This window comes from Perca flavescens, chromosome 19, assembly GCF_004354835.1.
Source record: "Perca flavescens isolate YP-PL-M2 chromosome 19, PFLA_1.0, whole genome shotgun sequence".
Lineage (NCBI taxonomy): Eukaryota > Metazoa > Chordata > Actinopteri > Perciformes > Percidae > Perca > Perca flavescens.
The window spans coordinates 24953637-24976258 of record NC_041349.1 but is presented as its reverse complement, the minus strand read 5'-3'; the positions used below and the strand labels follow the sequence as shown (position 1 = coordinate 24976258).

Genomic DNA, 22622 nt, shown 5'->3' with positions numbered 1-22622 from the left:
GGTTTTGTAAAGCATAAATGTATTATGCCTGCCTACACACCAAGATAGAGACGCCACAACGGACTTTAAAGCGACCTAACTGTAGGTTTTCTCCCGTGGTTAGCTTCTAATGGATTCTACATTCATAAATAATTTTTTTTTATAGACGAAATTACATATTTAGCTGTAATAGCCTATGCAGTAGCCTGTAACTGCAGTAAAACGAGGTTAGGCTACTTTAACCACGGGGCGATATGTTCTGCTTTGAAAACGGAACGGGACTTTTTCATGGTGCTTTTTCACAGTATGGCACTTTAAGGTCTACAACTACATCTCACTCTCAAGGTATTTTGGGTGACAGCTGTTTAATAAAGTTTTACCCAGTTTATTTTTATTTATTTTTTTCGTTAGCCTTAATTGCCACCGTTTATATCAAACTGCGCACAGTAGCTGCTTCGATGAGATGCCTGGAGGTTTGGGTTAAACAGGAAGCTTTTCCCGGGGTGAAGTTGAGGAAAGACGAAAAAACTTCCTCCGTGTGCTGCCTGCCACGTCTGAAACCCACTCCCGGCACTTCCTGGTCAGGACACGGCTAAAAGCAGCAGCAGCAGCGGCGGAGGAGAGGGATAAGACTTGAAGTCACTGACGGTAAATTGGATCAAAAACGCGTTTCCTTCTTTCCTTTTCGCCTAGAGGTCTGCGGAAATCACAACAAGAGTAGGCTAGGCTGAATTCTAGACAACAGATGTTTGTTGTCACTCCTGTCACCAACTCGGCAAAATCAGTCGGCGAGTCTAGGTTTTTTTTGTAAGGCAATATAGAGAAAAACTTTTGAAACTTGATCAAAGTGTCTCACTCTGGTTTTTCCAGATAATAACCATGTTGCCAAGTGGGCAGGAATTTACAAAATCAAGTTTACCGCTGTGGCACTGTAGTTTTACAGCAAAAGGGAACCCTTAGGCTGTGTTTGTATTGCTTAATCTCACATATGAACTGTGCAATAACATAAGTCGCCATCACACTGTTAAAAATCTGCCAAAATATGTGTAATGAATAGAGCTTTATTCTTTGTATTATTAATGAGAGGAATTAATTCCCTTCATTCCTCTCATTGTCATACACACACACATAGTTTATATTTCCCTCCCTGTGATTTCCTCTAGATCTGCCATGCTGCCCAGACTTCCTGTCCATATACTCATTTCTTGGCCAGTTCTTCTGGTGCAGGTCAGCACGGCCGATCCATCCAAGAAGAGCCCTGCTGCCCCAACCAGACCTCCATCCCGCCCTCCTCCTCCTCTGGCTGACCCCAGCTGGGCTCTTGGTCTGCACCTGTACCAGGCCCTCCGCTCTGACTCGATCTCTGTAAACACCCTCTTCTCCCCTCTGCTTGTGGCCTCCTCACTTGGAGCGCTGGATGGAGGTTCAGCAGGTACCACTTCCAGCCAGCTCCAAGACCTCATCAAGACCCCATCCCCCTCCAAGGCTGGAGCCCACACTGGGGATCTTCTGTCCGAGGCGTTAAAGAGCTTCACTGCAGCCAATGGTACCAGCTTTCACCTGCACACATCCTCAGCTCTGTTTTCCAAGCAAGCTCCTCCAGTCAGCCAGGCGTTTGTGAAGGAGAGCCAGGCTAGGTTCAGGCTGCTGCATCAGCCACTGGGAAAAGGAGACTCCAAGGCTGACCTGAAGCAGCTCCATGGTTGGGCCAAGGCTGGGCTTGGTGGGCTGGAGGGAGCTCCTTTAGCAGCTTACATCCAGGCTAAGGCTGGAGCTCTGATACTGGCCAATGCCCTGCGCTTTAAAGGTATGGAGAAACCGTGCACACAGTACACACAAGAATTTACAAGTGAAGTGGGCTTGTCTATACTCACTTGGTTGTGAAATAATAGTCCTAAAATAGTATGCAAACATGTCATCATTTGTCAGTGTCTCCAAAACAGTCTTATCTGTGACCCTAAGTGATGCAAGTTCATAGCCAACTGAATATTTCATTATGGTGAACATCCAGTGGCATAACTGCTTGGATATAAATTAGATACGTAACATAGCAGATAGACTGGACTGAGTAATGCTGAAATAGACTGGCGTGCTTTGTAATTGTGGAGTCATTTGTAACTATGCAATGCCTCTTTATTGATGTTGTTTGCTGCACTGGATGAGAAGTCTTAGAATATTAATATGGCATGCCTATATACTGTTTTCAGTGTTCTCAGACAGCACTGAGAGGCTACATGCCAGTTTGCCCACTACATTGTGTGTGCCAGCATGCCCACCTGTGTGCAGTGTGCATGTCTGTGTGTGTTCCTGTGTGTGTGCATGCACTGGACTCCAGCTGGTGGACACAGCAGATAAAGGATGATTCTGGGGTCTATCACTGAGAGCATATTCATCTTCCATTGGGGGGTGATGTGTCATCTTAAATAATTGAGTAACAAGTGTCCAGACTCTCTCCCTCGGTGTCATGCCTAACATCTGTGCTTGGAGCGCTCCAAGTCTGCAGTGGCACAGCTTGGCTCAGATCTGTTCTTTGTGATGGGCTGCAGTGTATGAAACTAGTCAATGTTTCAGTACGAAAAGCCCCATCTGTGATTTAATGGTTGCATCCCAAAAACATATCCATATAATCTCACAATCTGAAATTCATTGTGCCCTTTTAATGCTCCCATATTGTAAAAAGTGAGATTTACATATCTTTTTTTAATTACAAAGCAGGTTGAGGTGCTATATAAACACTGTGAAAGTATTAAAATGAGAAATGCACACAGTCAGTATTCGGAAACTGTGCCTTTTTAAACGAGCCGTCAGGACTTCTGTACAGTTGTGATGTCACAACTATACTATATATTGGTAGAAAGTGGCGCTACAGTGCTGTTATAGTCATTCCCCGGCTGCAGTGACGGTACAGAGATGCGGAAAGCACAGAAATGCGGACCAATCAGAACAGGTCTTTTTCGGGAGGGGGGTTTAAAGAGACAGACGCTAAAATTGAGCGTTTCAGACAGACAGTATAAGAAATAATGTGTTTTTTGAACATTAAAGCATGTAAACATGTTCTAGTAGAAACCCAAAAATACAAGTATGAAACTGAAAATTAGCATACTATGGGACCTTTTTAAAAGTATCATTAAAGGTTAAAGAGTTAGAATATTGTAACTTTTATTTGGCTGTTAAAGGGTGTCAGTACAACTAGATTTTAGTTCATTATGAGTCAAAGAAATAGCAAATAGCCCATTTTCCATTTTCATGACAACTTTTCAGGACTATAATCTACAGTAGCATCTCTCTTTTTCTCAGAGCAAAGCCAACATTCGCATGCCTGCTGATATCATTTTTGTTTGCAGTCTCCACAAAAGATGATGATGCGTTAAATATATCCCTCTGTTTCACTTTTTCTTTTTGTGGCGTTTGTCTGTTTTTATGCTTTTGTCATTGTTTTATCGTGTGTCTAATCTACCCCCTGTCTCCTCTTCCTCTTCTTTCCATGTCTCGTGTTCACATCCTTATCTGCTTCTATCTGCCTCTATCCCTTCTGTTTCCTCCTGCAGGTATTCTTTTTATTAGGTGCAAAGAAGGCAAGACGGCTGAAGTGAAAAACCTGTTGCCAACAGATAGACAGCCTTTAGAAAATAACATTCCCAGACAGACTATACATTGATAAGCAATTTAATTAATTTTCTTTGTTTGATGTTTTGACTTCATTACGAAATTAGTTTTTCTGTGAACTGGCCCTCGTTGGTCGGTTCATTAATTTTGTGGAGAAAATATACAAATTAGATTACACAGCAGATTGCAGCACAGAAATTAGATTACTTAAAATTGGATTCCTTTAGTTTTGATTCATAATTCACAAGTGGTCGATAGTTTGCTTCTTGCTCGTACTTGCTGCCTTTGGTTTGTTGTAACTTTTTTATTTGTCTTTGATTTCACACAATTCATAGTGTGTGATAATGTAATAGTTTTAGAGATGGTGCCGGGATTTCTTTTGGCACTGAACAGGCATCTGCTTTTTTTTGCTCACTTTTGTTTGTTTCACTGTCGTCCCCTTTAGTTAATTATTGAAGGGGAGAATTAAAAAAAGCTCTTTGCGGTCCCTCCTTCCCTGGGCTGTACACAGCATTCAGAGAAAGGGAAGGTCAGGGGCAATTAGTAGTGGAACATGTTTATAGTGGAGAGATGTTAAAAGCAAAGAGAATGAGCAGTGTAGGGAGAGATGTCTGGGTGGGAAGGGGACAAAGCGATGCAAGTAAATAGTGAAAACTGAGAAAAGGAAAGAGAGAGGGTGGCCTGCTGAGAGAGCGAAAGAGATTGACAGACATAGTGGAGGGATGTAAAAGGCTTACATTGGGAGTTCCAGTCCACACTGGTTAATTAATTCAGGCTTTGTTCCTGTTTTAGACAAACAAACACTGCAGATGGAAGAAGAAAAATAAGATTGTGGAAAAAAAACTGTTGAGAGAAACTTATATACAGGATAACACAGCAACATGGGGAATGAGAAGAGGATAGAAAAGGCAAGAGAGAACAACAAGTCCCCACATATTTTTACCTCTAATAATAGCTTCTGAAATACCGCATCTACTTGTAATCAAAAGTTGATGAGGGAGGAGAGGGAGCCAGTAGGCCTCATTGATTCTTCTCTGGGTTTTGCCTTAAATTTACAGTATGAATTGGTCTGTGAGCGATTTGGAGTTCTCAGCTGTGCAATTGTCTCATTGTTTATTGTAGATTGATATGAATGGATTCAGGTTTCAAGTGATCTCTCTTGCTATAGTGTCCCATAAAAAGAAGATAATGCAGGGCGAACCCAAAGCTCGTCTAGACACAAGCCCACACGCAGAGATCCACAGAGTCTGTTACACAGGCTGGTGAGGTCATTAGGTCCCTGCTCGATACAACTCAAACATACACGTGTACACCATACCGTGGAGAAGTTATTCCTCATTACGACATCTTTTCAACAACACGGCTGCCACTTCAGGTAATCTTCAGCCAGTTGTTTTTGAATTCCAGCGCGATTATGTTTCACTCTCTGATGTTATAGCAAGCGGAGCGAATGTCTGTGACTTGCGCTAGCATGCCTGGAAGGGAGAATCACATGTCATTCTGCTGTGACTTCTTATTGGCTGGGGTCCAATTTAGGCTGGGTGGTTCTGGGAAAGCCTAGTGCTGTAATTTTTGTTCATTAATTGATCAACAGAAAATTAATTATCATTCATTTTTATAATCAATTATACTATTTAAAGCGGCTCCAATTTTACACATCAAGTTCAGTTTAGTTAGTTCTGTACCTGTCAGCCTGTAAAATCAGTTGTATAATGTCTTGTGTGGCTCTGGAGCTTTCCAATGTCTGAAGAAAATATCACTGATGAAATCACCAGGGGAGGAGGTTGACGTTCATGGTTTTTAGTGAAATATCTCAATTCAATTTTATTTATAGTATCAAATCATAATAAGAGTTATCTCGAGACACTTTACATATAGAGTAGGTCTAGACCCCACTCTATAATTTACAAAGCCCCAACAACTCCATTAATTCCCCCAAGAGCAAGCATTAGCAGTGGCTAATGCGACAGTGGTGAGGAAAAACTCTCGACAACTGTTGTATGGATTGCCATGAAATGTGTTAAAGACATTCACGTGCTCCTCAGGAATAACTTTGTTTATCCCTTAGCTTTTCATCTAGGGCCATCATCAGGTCAAAATTCTAATTTGTCCAATACTTTGGTGAACACCTAAATACCTCAGAAACTAATGAAATCTCATCAGTCTCATGTTCTAAGTGCTAATTATTACATGTTAGCATAGGGCACCAGGTTAGCTCACAGAGTAGAGCATGTCATTCCCCCCTCTCTCTCCCCTAGTCTAAGTCTAAGCCGTCCTATACAAATAGAAGCCTAAAATCTTAAGAAAGAAGTTAGCATACATGATAACAAGCTATAATAAATACTAAATCATTTTAAAGTAATTTGTTTAAGGAAAAATGCCAAACATTCAAATGAGAATATTTGGCATTTGAGAGCTGCTTTACTCGGTTTTATAACAGTTTAAATAGAGTATTTTGAATTGTGTGGGACTAAACAAGCAATTTAAAGATGTCACCTTGGGCTTTGGGAACTTTCAAAAGGTATTTTTCACAATTTTTTGACATTTTAGGGACTAGCTGATTATCGATAGAGAATAGAAGGCTCTGTATTTAAAAGTATTTAATAATAGTATTTAATAATAGAGCCAAGCAATTGGTCTCTAGACTTTCAATAGGGCAAATGAGCCATTTGATATTTCTTTGGCCTTCTTGCACCTTAGTTTTGTGTCATAAGTGTTGTGATTGATAATCGATTAATGAAATCCTCGTTAGTTTTAGCCCTAACTGGCACCAGGCGTCCTTCACAAAGAGTGACATGAGTACAAGTCCTAATCTGTCGACCTCCTCACTCCACCCAGTGTCCCCTGCACAATAGAATGGGCCGGCGGCTTTGGGAATGTGTTGTGAGGTTATTACAACAGTAATTCCACTACTCTCCTAAATTGACAGCTGTCAGGGGGTTAGCCGGGCCAATTGGCATGTGGTGAACAGTGAATGGGACAATGTGGCCTTAAGGACCTCATAACTGCCTCAGTATAGCACTCTCAACTCAGCATTGAGAAGAGTAGACACTTTTTAATGGCCGGTAGATATTGATGATTCATGAGCAGTGTCAGCCGGTGTCACTGTGTATGAGGTCTGTATGTATTTTATGAACATGGCATTGTTTAACCTAGTGTCTGTCCACCTTTTTGCCTCTTTTCAATCATTCAGTATTTTCTCACAGCCTATCCATGTCAGGCGCTCTGCATTCAAAATGGCTCTGTTCTCTGTGTTTGTTTGGCTGTTTGCTCAGGCCTCTGGGAGAGAGAGTTCAGCGAGGGGAGCACAGATCATCGTACCTTCTTGGGGAAGGAATACACCAAAGTAATGATGATGCACAGAGCAGGTAAAAGACAGTCTGTCGCTGCTGTACTCCTACCAGCAAATAGATGCGGCAGCAATTCGAGTTCTAAAATGGCTTGAACATCTGTAAGGTCCAATCTGCTTCTCTCCTATTTATCACTGTGTATCTTTATGATTTATTTAACACACTTTTCATATTTTATGTATTGTCTTAAAACAACAACGGAGCAGAGCATATTTCTGCTACGACAGCAGTAAAAGATGTTGGAGGGATACGTTGTATTCTATTTAATGTTCTAGTATGCCATTTCAAATTCATGAAAAAGATTATTTCAGTGATCCTTTGTCATGTCTAAGGTTGCATTCACATCATGTTTGAGTGGATTCAACCCAACTCTGTAGTGTTTTCTCCTGTAATTCAGTTCGGTGAGAACTCCGGTGGCACAAGTGACACAGCTGAAAATGCAAGTCTGAACTGAGAGAACTGCTGCAGAGAGATACTGCTCTGAACTACCACTGAAAAGCAAGAATGTTCCATTATGACAAATTCTCTCCCTGACTGATCTTTCCTCTCCTCTGTGCATGCCTCCGCCTGTCATATCCTCCAGGTTTGTACCGTCACCATGAAGACATAGAAAACATGGTGCAGGTTCTGGAGGCGCCTCTATGTGGGGGCAAGGCCAGCGTTGTGCTTCTAATGCCCTTTCATGTGGAGAGCCTGGCAAGGTTGGAGAAGCTTCTGACTCTTGAGCTGCTGTCCAAGTGGCTGGAGAAGACCAATATCACCAGTGTGTCCATCTCGCTGCCCGTGACCAACATCACCAGCACACTCAGTCTGCAGGTTAGCACAACAACGTTTTATTCGTATTTGGTGAAGCATTTTTGAAATATCGGTATGAATGTTAAGTTACGTTTAAACTTACTGTACGTTATTGTGATTGTAGCAAAGACTATAATACAAAAATATGGACATAGTCTCCGTGACGACACCCGTCGGTTTCTGAAGAGCCAAAATGAAGCTAAAAATAGGCCGCTCCCAGTGGTTCAGTCGTCGCCACTGGGTGAGCTAGAGGCCGCCCCAGCCTGAATATAATTTCAACGGGTGAGTTAAAAAACAAAGTGGCCACTCAAAGAACAACTGTTTTTGGCTCTTCCACTATGGCTTCATGGTTCAACACCAGTTTAGTTTTTTTTTTTTAGATTAGATTCAACTTTATTGTCATTGTGCAGAGTACAAAGTCAAAGACAGCGAAATGCAGTCGGCGTCCAACCAGAAGTGCAAAAAAAAATATAGACAGGTGGTGCATAGGCTGGACAAGAAATATATTGCAGTGTTATAAAGCAGAATAAATATGGCCATGTAATACGAACAATGTATGAACAACATGTACTGATATGTGCAGTGTAGTAGCAGTGACATTATACTAGTAGTAAGAATAATACAGATATAGATATATGCAGTGTATTAACAGAATATATAATAAGAAAAACAGAATAAATATGGATATACTGAATGAACCATATCAAGGCTCCAGACTAACTTTTTTCCTTGGTTGCACTGGTGCGCCTGACTTTTTTTATTTAGGTGCACCAGCACAAAATTTAGGTGCACCCAAATTTTTCCTTGCGTCACCGTTAACGCTGATAGACATGATATATAGCTCTGTATTTTTTACAAAGTGGGCTAAATGTTCAGTTTTAAGTCAAAGCCACTTTTCACAAGCTCTTTTATTAAAACAGATTGTGATTCAAATAAAATGCAAAGACAGGGTTTTCTTTACCAGTTTGAAAATATACAGCTGCAACACATTTTATAACACAGTTATCTGAAATAAATAGCCTATGATATATTAAAAATACAGTATATATATCTCAGAGAAAGCTCCTTCACTTGTTTTCAACAACAATAACAGACAAAATTTTTAAAAGAGAAAGAGAGCGCCCGGATAGCTCAGTTGGTATATGTAGAGGTCGACTCCGACCTGCGGCCCTTTCCTGCATGCATTCCCCCGTCCCTCTTCCGTTTCATGTCTTCAGCTTTCCTATAAAAAAAACAAAACGGACCGAAAGACATAGGGAGACAGAGGGAGAGAGGGGGAGTTCGATGGACTGAAGCGTATGCTATTCACAGAGTGACGGCTGACTCATTATGAATTGGTCCAGCACGGGTCGAATGCGCTTTGGTGGGTCAGCGGCGTTACACACGTCTTGCGTAGGCTATGAAATGTCTGTATCGTCACTGCGCTGCATTTTTATGAACTATGATATTCTGGCCACTGGTCACATCTCTCGCCCAGGTCCAGCACTGAAGTTAGTTGCATTTAATAACTTCTAATATGTTTTTCGCCGTGGCGGCTGCAATAACAGAGAGTTACCAGCGGAAACACTGGTACCAATACAGGTTTTCCTCTCATACTCAACAATATACAGCTGTGTTAATAACAATTAAAACTGTAGACAAATGTCAGCATGTGGACCAGCGGCGCTGTGTCTCTCCATGTTGCAGGGGAGCCGTGTGTGAGTGAATAGGGGGCGGGGCTGCGCGGAGGAGAGATCCAAACCCAGGCACGACTTTACAGAAGGAATGGGTCATGTAACGCAACATTAAACCATATCGATATAAACGATATTGCTTCATTCGTGGAGAGGCAGCGGATGCGAGGATGTTCAGTGCACCGGTGCGACCTAGGAAAAATCGTAGTCACACCTTTACAAATTTTGGTCGCATGTGCGACCAAATTGGTCAGACAGATATGTACAGCTATGTGCAGCGTAGTTGTACTAGTGAAATAAGTAAAACGATATCTTCCATTAAGATGGAATAAACTTGACCTTTAGTTTTAAATCAATCACAGCATAATACTTTGGTTTCCTTTTATAGTACATTTCCCATATTTTGAGTCCCATATAGTTCAGGCTAATACATCATGTCTGTCTTTTATTGCAGGCAGAGTGAGTGGTATCTTTGATGCATACTGCTCTAAAATGTTTGGATGAAGACTGATGTCTTAATCCTCACCTGAAAAACTCTTTGAATGCGATCAGAGGGGCTTCTTTATGTCGCTGACTTTACAAGGTAGCTCATCTGTGACACCTTGTTCCATTTCAGGGTTATGTCTTTGAGCAAGGTACATACTCTAGGTCTGTGGTTGCATCCCTTTTACTCCTCCCTGCGCTGCCTGTGTGTATGGCTGCAGCACATGACTGCCTGAGCTGTGGCTTCTGAAGCCCCCAGAGCCTTGGCTGGCTCTGGCAAATCCTTGTGAGAGTGAACAACCAGGTGTTCCATCCCCACCAGACGCAGTCCATCTTGTATTAGCCTAATTTCCAGACTCTCCTCACCTTGCCCTAGCAACAGGATTTGTAGTTTTTCTTTGTAGGGGGATCTACAGGTGTTTCTGTGGGAGTAATACTGTTGAATCTTTTTTACTTTTAATCCACGTTCCCGGCATTTGTATTTGACACTGAGGACTGAGGTGATATCCTTACACAGTACATTAAACGTGCAGTGGGGAAGCGGTTTCTCAGCTTTTTAATACAGTAGTGGAATTTGACAGAGTGGATCCCTGCATGCAGCCACAATTGTGCTTTTTGTTCTTTTAGTTTCTAGCTTTCATTCATTTCCTGTGTCCACACACTGCATAATTTTTCACTTCACCTGATATGGTTTCTCATATCTCCAAGACATCCAGTCATCACTCTCATTGTTTCCTCGCCTTCTTCATCCTCGTCTTTGGTTTTTCCATGTCTCCTCTTCTTTGTTCTATGCTTCTGTCTTATCCACCTCCTTTTTCCAACTCGTACTCTGCTTATCTTGGTTCCCTTTTTCTTCCCCTTCAGGTGTATTTGTCGCCTCCTCTCTCTCTGTCCTTGTGCCTTGCTGCTCTGCCTCCATGTCGCACAGTGTTTCTCACATGTCATTTATTCCTCTTTCTTGTCGTCCTCCATGCGTTTGTCACCTGTGACCTCTGTTTCGTGCCTACATGTCTTTCTTTTCCTCTGCCTTTTTAGTGCTCTTAGGGAAGCAGTGGCCTGGCTTGCCCCTTCCAGTTCAATGCAGATTCCAACTCTGTGAGTTCAAATGTCACTCCTTCCCTTGAGGTGATTGGCACCCAGCTGTACGCAGGGAATCAAACCCCTGGCAGCTCGTAGGCTGAGAGGGGCCTCAGGATGACCGTGACCTGTAGCTCCTCGGTGGACTTCCAAAGCCTCCCACAGATTTCCTTTTGCAGGAGCACAAAGGTCATGCCACAGCCCAGCTGGTAGTCTGCCTGTATCTCTGCTTCTCTTAGCCCTTGGAGCCAGCAGGTAGCTGGTCTGAGTCTCAGAGGAAAGGAAGCCAGGAGGAGCAGCAGGCAGACAGACAGGCAGCAGCTTAGTGGCTGCTGATGCTAATGTGAGGGCATGGGGCGTGTTAAGGTTCACACAGGCCAAACCGGAGGCTGTGTCAGGCTGCTGACTGAAAGGTTGGAGAGTTGTCGAGCTAGTGTAAGAGCACGTATTTGACCAGGCCACAGGGTTCATAGCGTGGGGCAAGAGCACAGCATATTGTGTTGACATTAGTTGCAGTCATAGTTCTGATCTAAAGGTTCACTTTTTTATTTGCAGTTGCCAAATAATGAACTCACTAGGGATGTCTCGGCCATGGGTTTTTGGATGTGACACACCTGATTTTTCACAAGCTGGTGGTTTTCAGAGAGCTTAGGTGAGCAAAACAGTAAAGAAAAGGATTTGCATTTAAGACAATGTCGTACCATTAAAATGTTCTTCAGACATTCTTTAGTGCTCACTGTTACCCACCAGTGAGAGAGAGAGAGAGAGAGAGAGAGAGAGAGAGAGAGAGAGAGAGAGAGAGAGAGAGAGAGAGAGAGAGAGAGAGAGAGAGAGAGAGAGAGAGAGAGAGAGAGAGAGAGAGAGAGAGAGAGAGAGAGAGAGAGAGAGAGAGAGAGAGAGTTGTTGAACCTGACAGATACAGAGGGCATGCCGGTAAAACCCATTTCCTTAGGGCAAGGGACTGGAACCTATTACCATGTCCTCTGTAGATGTATATTGTAACCTCATCATGGACTGACGAAATCCACTTTGGCCTCTTTCTAGTTTAACAAACATCTCCGAAGAGTTGTGCTGCCATGTTACTCTGCTAGACATGAAAAACAAGCTTTTGACATTAACATTGTCAGGACACTCTGGGGAAGAGGCTGTAATCTAGAACTAAAGCTTGAAACGATTCCTTTTGACACAGCTACAAGTTTACCAGGGAAAGAGCAGAAATGTACTGTTGCACAGATCCTCTTTTGTCTCTGCAAGAGTTTGCCAGACGGAAAACAACAACTTTTTACTCTTGTAAATAACTAAAAGTAGCTCCCATTGTGTAACCTCATTATGGACAAGCACTTGAATGTTTTGGCCTCCATTTCTCAAACTCGTCAAGAGCTGTCTGCCTCCGTTAGCTCTCTGAAGAAAAAAAGAGGTGCTTTTGAGGAATCATTATGAAATGGCTAAATCTCTGAACAAGCCCTCAACCCACTCCAAGCTCATTTCATCTGTCTGTCCAACCCCTCTGGCCAGTGACATTCTTCCATGTCTTTTCTGACGTTCATTTTTCCAATTGGGTCGGGCAAATAATTGCTCATCACCGTGCGTTAATGCTGTGTACCACTCTGTCTGTCAGTGCTTTGGATGGCCATGGACTCCTGAGATTAGAGGGCAGCATCTGGATAAATAGAAGGTCATTGTGCGTGTGTGTGTGTGTGTACTGTATCAACCCTAACACTAGTGTCCTCTCTGCGAGACCAATGAGAACAAACTAAATCACGCACCTCTGGGTCATGTTACATGGATTTGCCACATCCAAACGCACCCATTCCCTCCCTCACCTCTGTCCTCTCCGTCATATCTTTTTCAGGGATCTAATTCCTTTTTGTAGGTCTCACATGTGACTGTAATACGCCATCAGTCAGCAGCCGCACATTGGCTCTGCTGACCTAAATAGGATTGACATTCGGCAGGCAAGTGAGCAGAAGAGGTGGAGGAGGACGAGGGGGGTCAATGATTGCTTAGGGAGAAGGTGGAAAGAGTCACAGAGAACTATAAATAGCTGCAGAATTCTGCCTTTTTCTTTCTTTCCATCTCCCTATTTGTGAAGTTCTCCTCTGGTGAAGGGCACGCTGTGTCGGAGTCTGTATTTGGAGACTGAGAACCCTCTTAACAAGCCTGGCCCAGAGGCCACTGGATAAACCACCCTCTCCCTCTGTCTCTGATCCCGTGCTGACCAGGCCCCACACACACACGCGCACACACACTAATGGTTGAGCTTGAGCTCCATTCTTGCTGTATCTCCAGTCGGTGACTAAGACATATGAGTGTGCACCGGAGAGCTCACTCAATCACGGCTAATGAGGTCAAAAGGCCATCAAATATTTACAAGAGCACACACTGCAGTATACAGTGTCGAGGGACAGCTGTTTTAACCCAGCTACCACAGCCCTGCATCATATGAATTTTTCTGATGGGTTTCGTGGGCATTCGTTAAATCCCTTACTAAAAGCAAAAGCTTCTTTTTTTTTTCCTTTTTCATTTGTTGGAAAATAGCCTTGTGGAATAAAAAGCCATTTATGTGTATATGTGAGCGAGTGAATGAGATAGAGAGCGTATTGACTGTGTAAAAGAGGTGAAAGCCAATGTAAATAAGATGCCAGTAGCAGTATTGCTGATGAGACTCAATAAAGAGATGGAGAGGCTTTGAAGCCTCAAGAGAGCCAATAGAAAGAGTTGTTTTTTTTAAAGCCTGCATCTAATGTGTCCGTGAAATGGAGCTGTGATGATGCCAGTGCCATGTACTACATACTTGAAACCACCCACACAGAATGTTAAGGGCAGTATTGAATTAAGCAGAACACGTCTGTAGTTGTTTAAGGTGGCGACAGCTTTAAAGAATCATTTGGCCGGTGTGATTGGTAAGCCGGAGGGAACAGGAGGTGTAAACTGTGCGGGGGCAGGGAGGTTTTAACCCTAGTGTTTTATGATTGTTGGACTGATCACAGTCACAATGTAGGTATCCCAGTTGATTGGGCCAGTTTGTTTCAGTCTGAGTCCGTTGATGTTGACCGTGGTGAGATAAAATCATACAGTGTGTGGTGTTTTAAGAATTGAAATAACTTGCCTTCTGGTTCAAAATATGCAGATGTTCTCATCAATATGTGTTTATTTATTTATTTATTGGACAAATGAAGAGGCAGAAAAAAAAAACAAGGGGAGAGAGAAAGGGATGCTACAAAGGTCCCCACCAGGTACTTGGTGGACACTAACATATTTGATATTTACAAGCGGAATTGGGACTGAAGACATCATATAGTAGAAGAAGTAGAAGAAACTGACCAACAGATAATCATTCTGCAAGTATTTTGGTAAACAAATAGTTTCAGTCTTTGTGAGGATTTGCTGGTTTTATAACACTGGAGATTTGGATATTACTTGGCAAACAAGACATTTGAAGACATCATCTTGGGCTTTTAGAAATCATGATGGGTATTTCTTTGACTAATTCTTGAAATTTCATAGACCAAATGATGAAGCCAGAATATAATCAATAATTACATAGCTACACCATATTCAAGTATATTCCATTCTACACACAACCATACAAGGCTTTTCATGGGATTTCGTTAGTTACCTAGTGACAGGACTTGATTCAATCTGTTGAATCAATCTGTTGTCTTCTTTACTCGGTTGTTCTGCAAGTGCCCCTATTTGACTGAGAAAAAACATATCTGATGTTGGTAGAGATAGTTGTTATGTGTGGCGTGTAGTCTTTCCTATGTTTTAATCATCTTAAGGTCTTTTCCCAGTTCAAGTCTCATAGTTTGGAAACAGAAGCTTATAAAAAAATAGCACTGTTTAGCAATAGTGTACAGGGTTTACCACAGAAAATTTGTTAGCTAAGGTGGTAGGATTGGCATCTGACCGGGGGGTGGTTTACTACACACTACACTAATACACTAAGTATTACATTTCAATAGTAATTTATAATTAATAAATTCGAAATAAATAAATTCAAAAATGTGCAATTTTAAGCTCATTAAACTATATACAGTGAGGAAAATAAGTATTTGAACACCCTGCTATTTTGCAAGTTCTCCCACTTAGAAATCATGGAGGGGTCTGAAATTGTCATCGTAGGTGCATGTCCACTGTGAGAGACATAATCTAAAAAAAAATAAAATCCAAAAATCACAATGTATGATTTTTTAACTATTTATTTGTATGATACAGCTGCAAATAAGTATTTGAACACCTGAGAAAATCAATGTTAATATTTGGTACAGTAGCCTTTGTTTGCAAGTACAGAGGTCAAATGTTTCCTGTAGTTTTTCACCAGGTTTGCACACACTGCAGGAGGGATTTTGGCCCACTCCCCCACACAGATCTTCTCTAGATCAGTCAGGTTTCTGGGCTGTCGCTGAGAAACACGGAGTTTGAGCTCCCTCCAAAGATTCTCTATTGGGTTTAGGTCTGGAGACTGGCTAGGCCACGCCAGAACCTTGATATGCTTCTTACAGAGCCACTCCTTGGTTATCCTGGCTGTGTGCTTGGGTCATTGTCATGTTGGAAGACCCAGCCTCGACCCATCTTCAATGCTCTAACTGAGGGAAGGAGGTTGTTCCCAAAATCTCACAATACATGGCCCCGGTCATCCTCTCCTTAATACAGTGCAGTCGCCCTGTCCCATGTGCAGAAAAACACCCCCAAAGCATGATGCTACCACCCCCATGCTTCACAGTAGGGATGGTGTTCTTGGGATGGTACTCATCATTCTTCTTCCTCCAAACACGTTAGTGGAATTATGACCAAAAAGTTCTATTTTGGTCTCATCTGACCACATGACTTTCTCCCATGACTCCTCTGGATCATCCAAATGGTCATTGGCAAACTTAAGACGGGCCTTGACATGTGCTGGTTTAAGCAGGGGAACCTTCCGTGCCATGCATGATTTCAAACCATGACGTCTTAGTGTATAACCAACAGTAACCTTGGAAATGGTGGTCCCAGCTCTTTTCAAGTCATTGACCAGCTCCTCCCGTGTAGTCCTGGGCTGATTTCTCACCTTTCTTAGGATCATTGAGACCCCACGAGGTGAGATCTTGCATGGAGCCCCAGTCCGAGGGAGATTGACAGTCATGTTTAGCTTCTTCCATTTTTTAATGATTGCTCCAACATTGGACCTTTTTTCACCAAGCTGCTTGGCAATTTCCCCGTAGCCCTTTCCAGCCTTGTGGAGGTGTACAATTTTGTCTCTAGTGTCTTTGGACAGCTCTTTGGTCTTGGCCTTGTTAGTAGTTGGATTCTTACTGATTGTATGGGATGGACAGGTGTCTTTATGCAGCTAACGACCTCAAACAGGTGCATCTAATTTAGGATAATAAATGGAGTGGCGGTGGGCATTTTAAAGGCAGACTAACAGGTCTTTGAGGGTCAGAATTCTAGCTGATAGACAGGTGTTCAAATAATTTTTTGCAGCTGTACCATACAAATAAATAGTTAAAAAATCCTATATTGTGATTTCTGGATTTTATTTTTTTTAGATTATGTCTCTCACAGTGGACATGCACCTACGATGACAATTTCAGACCCCTCCATGATTTCCAAGTGGGAGAACTTGCAAAATAGCAGGGTGTTCAAATACTTATTTTCCTCACTGTATATATATATATATATACACTACCAGTCAAAAGTTTGGGGTCACTTAGAAATTTCCATTCCACTCCATTCCAGACACAATACCTGCTGAGATCAGTTGCATTGTTTTTTTTAATCAGAACAGCAGTTTTCAGATTACATTATGTGCTTACATAATTGCTAAAGGCTTCTCGACTGTTGTAGAAAGAAGTGGCTGAAGAAATGCTTGAAATCCATGTTTTTTGGTCTAAACGTCATACTCAAATTAAAAGTGGTACAGCTCTCATATACTTTGACACTCAGGGGTGTGCCTGATATTATTGGAAAGGAAACATTCTCAAGTTTTTGTTACAAGTGTCAGGGCGATTCTAGGCCTTACTGACACAGAGTTACAGAGGCTAGAATGGAGGTGTTTTATTTCCGTCCAAGTCATACATCTGTAAAGTGATTAGAATACACTGCTGTAAACACATCTGACAGGTGACAGACAACACAGCATAAGCCATGTCTCAGCTTACTACAGAAACAATCCAGACACCAAAAGACTCAAAAAATGGATGTTATATGAATTCTTTTCTACAAATATGTCTGTGCGTTTTTTATTTCTATTTGAAAAGTGCAAATAAAAAAGCCAAAAAACTACAAAATACAACACTTCTCAAATACACAAACAAACCCACATCAATCACCTTTCCAATGATATCAGGCACAACCCTGAGTGTCAAAGTATATGGGAGCTGTACCACTTTTAATTTGGGTATGACGTTTAGACCAAAAAGCATGAATTTCAACTGTTTCTTCAGCCACTTCTTTCTACAACAGTCGAGAACCCTTTTGCAATTATGTAAGCACATAATGTAATCTGAAAACTGCTGCCCTGGTTAAAAAAAACAATACAACTGATCTCAGCAGGTATTGTGTCTGGAATGGAGTGGAATGGAAATTTCTAAGTGACCCCAAACTTTTGACCGGTAGTGTATATATATAAAAAAAAGGCGCTATAACAGTTTTTCTCGCATGGCTCCCATTATCCTCTGTGACACGCTCTCTTCCACTTCGCCTGACAACTCTTCTCCAAAACAAACCGCTCTGTGAGAATAGCTCAGCCCATAGATTCACTCACCCAAAGCAGATAGTATGCGTGAAATAAAAACAGGACACGTAATTTCACTGTGTGTAGTGTTAACTGCGCTAACTAACTATGTGTTGTGAACCGCGTGTAGTGATTAAAAAAAAAAAAAAAAAACACACAACAGCTGTGTCTCAAAGACCGGGAAACAGCCAGGATGTTGAGAATCCACGCGCGAGAGGTGATGGATAGTTCAGACACTTCGTCATGTATTCACTTTGTTGAAACAAGAGAAGAAAGTCTCACTGATGTGAAGAACAGGACAGAGATACATATAGAAATGCTCTCTGCCCGCCATATAGCAACGCTCCGGTAAGTCCACTCACCCCGTCTCTGCCCGGGCATGCCCCAGCTGCTCGCACATTTATTGAGAAATTCCGACGCGCACGCAATGGTCAAATGCCAATTTATCCCTTTTTAAATGTGAATAAACGACACTCACCAGCAAATGCTCTTTCCGTTGTGATTGGTGGTATCTTGACAACTGGCCGTTACCTTGTTTTCCTGTGACTGTGTTGATGCGACTTGGACATTACAGCCACTCAAACAGAGTAGCGGATATTTTACTTTTAATTAAGGCGGCAGGCGCGTGTTGTTAAGGCGGGCCGCCTAAACTGGAAAGTGCTGCGGGAAACCCTGGTATACCTGTTTGATCTCTGCTTTTCTTCTCATCTTTCTTTTTCCCCCCCATTGTCATTATTAAGGCTGCTCTGTCTTTTAACATCAGCTGCTGTGACTCCTCACAGATAGAGCTGTAACATGTCCTGGCTGTCACAACTTATCCCCTTAAAACCCCCACAGGTACACCCAACAAGCTACTTAGTGGGCTCAACCATCGAGCTGAAATAATGTGATGCCGAGTGCTGCACGCCTGAGGGTTGATGCCATGCTACCTCAGGCCCAGTTATACTGCACCGCTGTAGGCCAAGTAAACGCTGCACACACACACACACACACACACACACACACACACACACACACACCCACCACACACCACATAGAGGAAACCACCAGCTGACAATGCCTGTGGCTCTCACTCGCATCAGCAGTCCGCCCAGTGCTGTTCCATCTAAGATTCATGTGGTGCTTCAGAGAGAAAGGGCAGCCATAGACCACATCCCAGAGGGGTTTTTCCCCATGTAATGCAGTGCCACATCTATGTGACACACAGGGCCTCCATTGGCTCCTCTAACACCCCTGGTCTGTTTCCCAGCGTGCTGCCACGGGGTCCTTTTTAATTTTTAAACGCGTTATACCTTCAAAAAGATTTACCAAAAGCTTTTGCCTTGACAAGCAGAGCAAGAGAGTCAGAGAGGAAAGCTAGGTCATGTGGGGTTGGTTAGTATTATTTATGATGTTCATAGTGGCACCTGCACTACTGTAGGCCAAGTGAGCTGGGTCTTCTGGAATATTGTTGAGGAGAATGAGGAAGGATGGACATGGCGGATGACACAGAAACACAGAAACCATCTGCCAATCTGAGGAATCCACCAGCGTAAGTCTGCTTATGTTCCCTCGTTAGATAAGGAGCGGAAAAACCTTGGAACGATTGCAGACGGAGATGGAGAAGTTGAGAAAGCGATGTATACCGGGCCGAGCCGGCCTGTCGTAGAAAGAGAAGGATGAGGCGGGGAGAAAAAAGACTGAGTTAGAAGCAGAGAGAGAGACAGAGTGGGATAAAATAGAGGCGGGCGGGGCAAATGAGGGATGGGGATGCCAGGCAAGTGGCACAGCAGCAGAGGAAGACAGTGATGTAGTGGTAGCGAGTGGCGGAAGAGTGCAGGAATAATGGATGAGGACAATAGAATTGCATTAGAGCAGGAGGTGTGTATCTGTGTAGAGACAAGAGCTTTGCATGAAAACACTAGAATGGGATTGACAGATGCCTACAACTGTGTATATACATCTACGTATTTCATGTTTAGGCATAAGCCAACACAATCCAGTCTAACTTCCTCTTACATGCACATCTACATTTTTAAGTAGAGAAGCAGACATTCTAGATGGATTACTACAATTGTCCATCAGCATGTGGTTTTAGGAATTATGCAGTATTATATGTACATAAGTGGTTTTGAAAAGAAAACCAATGTGAGTAAGGCAGCACTCCCAGAGCACTCACATTTACCCAGACAGCTCATCCAAGTGATATACTCTTCTTGTCTGCAGGTAAAATGTATTTCCAATAAAGAGTTTTAATCAGTGGAAGTTTAAACAATGCTAGAAAACAAGATCTTTACCCACTCATCTCCCTCTGCAACTTCCTCTTCCAGCAGTGGCCCTCCCGCACATCCACACACAAGTCGCACGCTCACACCCACACATGCTTTCATCTGGCCCCTGGAGAAGCCTGTCACTGTGAGTGGCCCTCTGCCATGGGAGGATAAACTACCTGTCATGACGACGACTTTCTGTGGAATTCATATCAGAGCCAAAACAAAGGAGGTGCTGAGGTCACGGGGCATCACTCTTAAATTATTCATCCTCTGCTTCCTCCTTCCGTCTCCTCTGCTGCCTGTCGCCCACTTTGTTCTGCCTGCTCACAACAAGGGCAACTGTCAGCCTCCTTCCCTATCTCATCTTCTGGGATAGAAAGTAAATAAACATGGTCAAAACCCTTTTAGAAAAGTTACTGATTGACTGTTTTGGACGGTTTAATGTGTACGTTTATCATGCGGCGAGGTTTAGAAAGGGCAGTGCTTTTCTCCCACTGAAATTTTAAAATGTGCCTTCCCTCCCACTCGCTGTTTGGTATTCTTGTGTGCATAATTAATCAGTGTCCTGGCAGCTGCTTGTTTGCAAACACTTGCAGGACCTCTCTATGGGATGACCTCACAGCTTTGGGGGAATTGATTCAAGGCAGTCCATAAATTCCATTACTCTGTTTTCACTTTCCAGAAGCAGTTGTCTGCTCTGGGCTTGACCGATGCCTGGGACCAGAAGGTGGCCGACTTCTCGGGGGTGTCAGACAAGGGCAAGGGGAAACTCCACCTGGGTGGAGTCCTCCATTGGGCTTCCCTTGAGCTGGCTGCTCAAGCTGGGAAAGGAGACGCAGATCTAGAGGAGGAGAACATAGAAAAGCCCAAACTGTTCTACGCTGATCACCCCTTCATCATCTTTGTCAGAGACAACACGACTGGAGCCCTGCTGCTCATGGGAGCTCTGGACCATGTAGAGGGAGAGGCCCTCCATGATGAACTGTAATACCCACCAACATATATATCCTTTTCCAGTCTTCTTTTTTGGCTCTGTGTCTTACAAGCTCCCTCTCAAAGACGACCTACTGGTTTCTAAGTCGATACATTGCCATTCACTGTGGCACCCTATCACATCAGACAACGGCTGGCTGTCATACATAGACGCTGCATAGTCCTGCGCTGACTGACACTGACATACCTGACACACACACACACACACAGACCCCTACATGGCATACATAAAGATACAGTGTAAGACATAACTGAAGTCGACGGATACAGCAAAAACACTAACTTGGAGAGACTCCCTGCATTGTCTCTCTCACACACACATACGCACACATTCAAGGCCTCAATGATCAACACAAACCAAAATAAAAAAGAACGCACTGACAAACCCTAACATGCTGACGAGCAGAAGTGGCTACACTCACTCAACACTTAACAGCGGCATCTACAAAGAACAGAGACTTACAGTGACACTTGAATCCTCCCTGTCAGCCAAACACCAGAGCCTGTTAGTGAGCGAGTGAGTGAGCGAGTGAGTGAGCGAGTGAGTGAGCGAGTGAGTGAGCGAGTGAGTGAGCGAGCGTGCGCGGTGACCGACAGATCAAGGGTGCCCATGCGGCCGCTCCCGAAGCTGACAGGGACCCACGGTGGGGTCCCCTGGGCTACATCAGAGGAAGACTGATGGATCAGCCAAGTGCTTATTGATGAGCCAGCTTAATGCTAATGGCCGTAATGACTCACAACGCTTGTCAACAACACGGAGAGGACGGGGAACCTTTTAATCTCTTAATACCAGCCAGGATCAATGACAGCGCTATGCCGCTGGAAACAAACACGACTGACATCGCTCGACTTAAATATAACAACTTAATATTTAGGATGATTACAGCCATTCAAAGAGGTATTGATTTTTATTTGTACATTTAGTTTTTTTTTTTTTAAGCACCAGAGGAAATGATTGTGATATGTGAATGAACCACAGTAGCTCCTGTGGTATGTGTGAAGTGTATGTTTGATATTTGATGAGGTGTATTTTTTTAAATAAATATTTCTGTTTGATAGAAACCAATCAATCATCAAAACACATACTATTAATTTATAGTTTGCATGGACTGCCACAGCTCCATCTTTCTTGACAGTACTTTTTTTTTTTTTTTTTTTTTTAACTTCTACCCTGAAGCGAATTGGCTGACATTGAGCCTCAAGGGTGTGCGGTTCAGATTTAAATCCCTGAACCAGCATCAGTTAATGAATTTTGAGGGGCAGCGCATAATAAGCTCGCAGTGCACCATCAACTTTGTCAAAACATTCACTAAATTCCCGACCTACTAAGGTAAATGTGTATCTTATATTGTGTTTTATTAAAAACACTACAACATTCACTTTAGTGTTGTGCTGTCCATGTAATGTGAGTATAAAATATTTTTTTTCTAGAAGTTGTCAAAGTTTGGTACCAGAAAAAGAAGGAATGTATTTTCTTAAAAGTGAAAATGTGTGCTACATCTGTTCTGTTACAGTGCTTAGTAACGGCGTCTACGCACACAGCTGGTCCGTCTGATGCGCAGCATTCAACGAATCTGTTCCACTAGCACCCCGGTATTTCAGCTTTGTTCCTAATTTAGTCCTCCGCTCAGCAACTGTGTGTGTGTGTGTGTGTGTGTGTGTGTGTGTGTGTGTGTGTGTGTGTGTGTGTGTGTGTGTG

At 42.8% G+C, this 22622-nt stretch overlaps 1 protein-coding gene across 1 annotated transcript; it reads left to right on the top strand.

Annotated features, from left to right (window-relative positions):
* Window positions 1-217: 217 nt before the first annotated feature.
* On the top strand, window positions 218-21989 carry serpinh2 (serine (or cysteine) peptidase inhibitor, clade H, member 2). The gene is made up of 5 exons (XM_028564072.1): window positions 218-627; window positions 1143-1786; window positions 6861-6953; window positions 7519-7751; window positions 20613-21989. Exons 2-5 carry the CDS (start codon window positions 1150-1152, stop codon window positions 20916-20918), a joined length of 1269 nt encoding a protein of 422 aa, XP_028419873.1. The 5' UTR covers window positions 218-627; window positions 1143-1149; the 3' UTR covers window positions 20919-21989.
* Window positions 21990-22622: the final 633 nt, after the last annotated feature.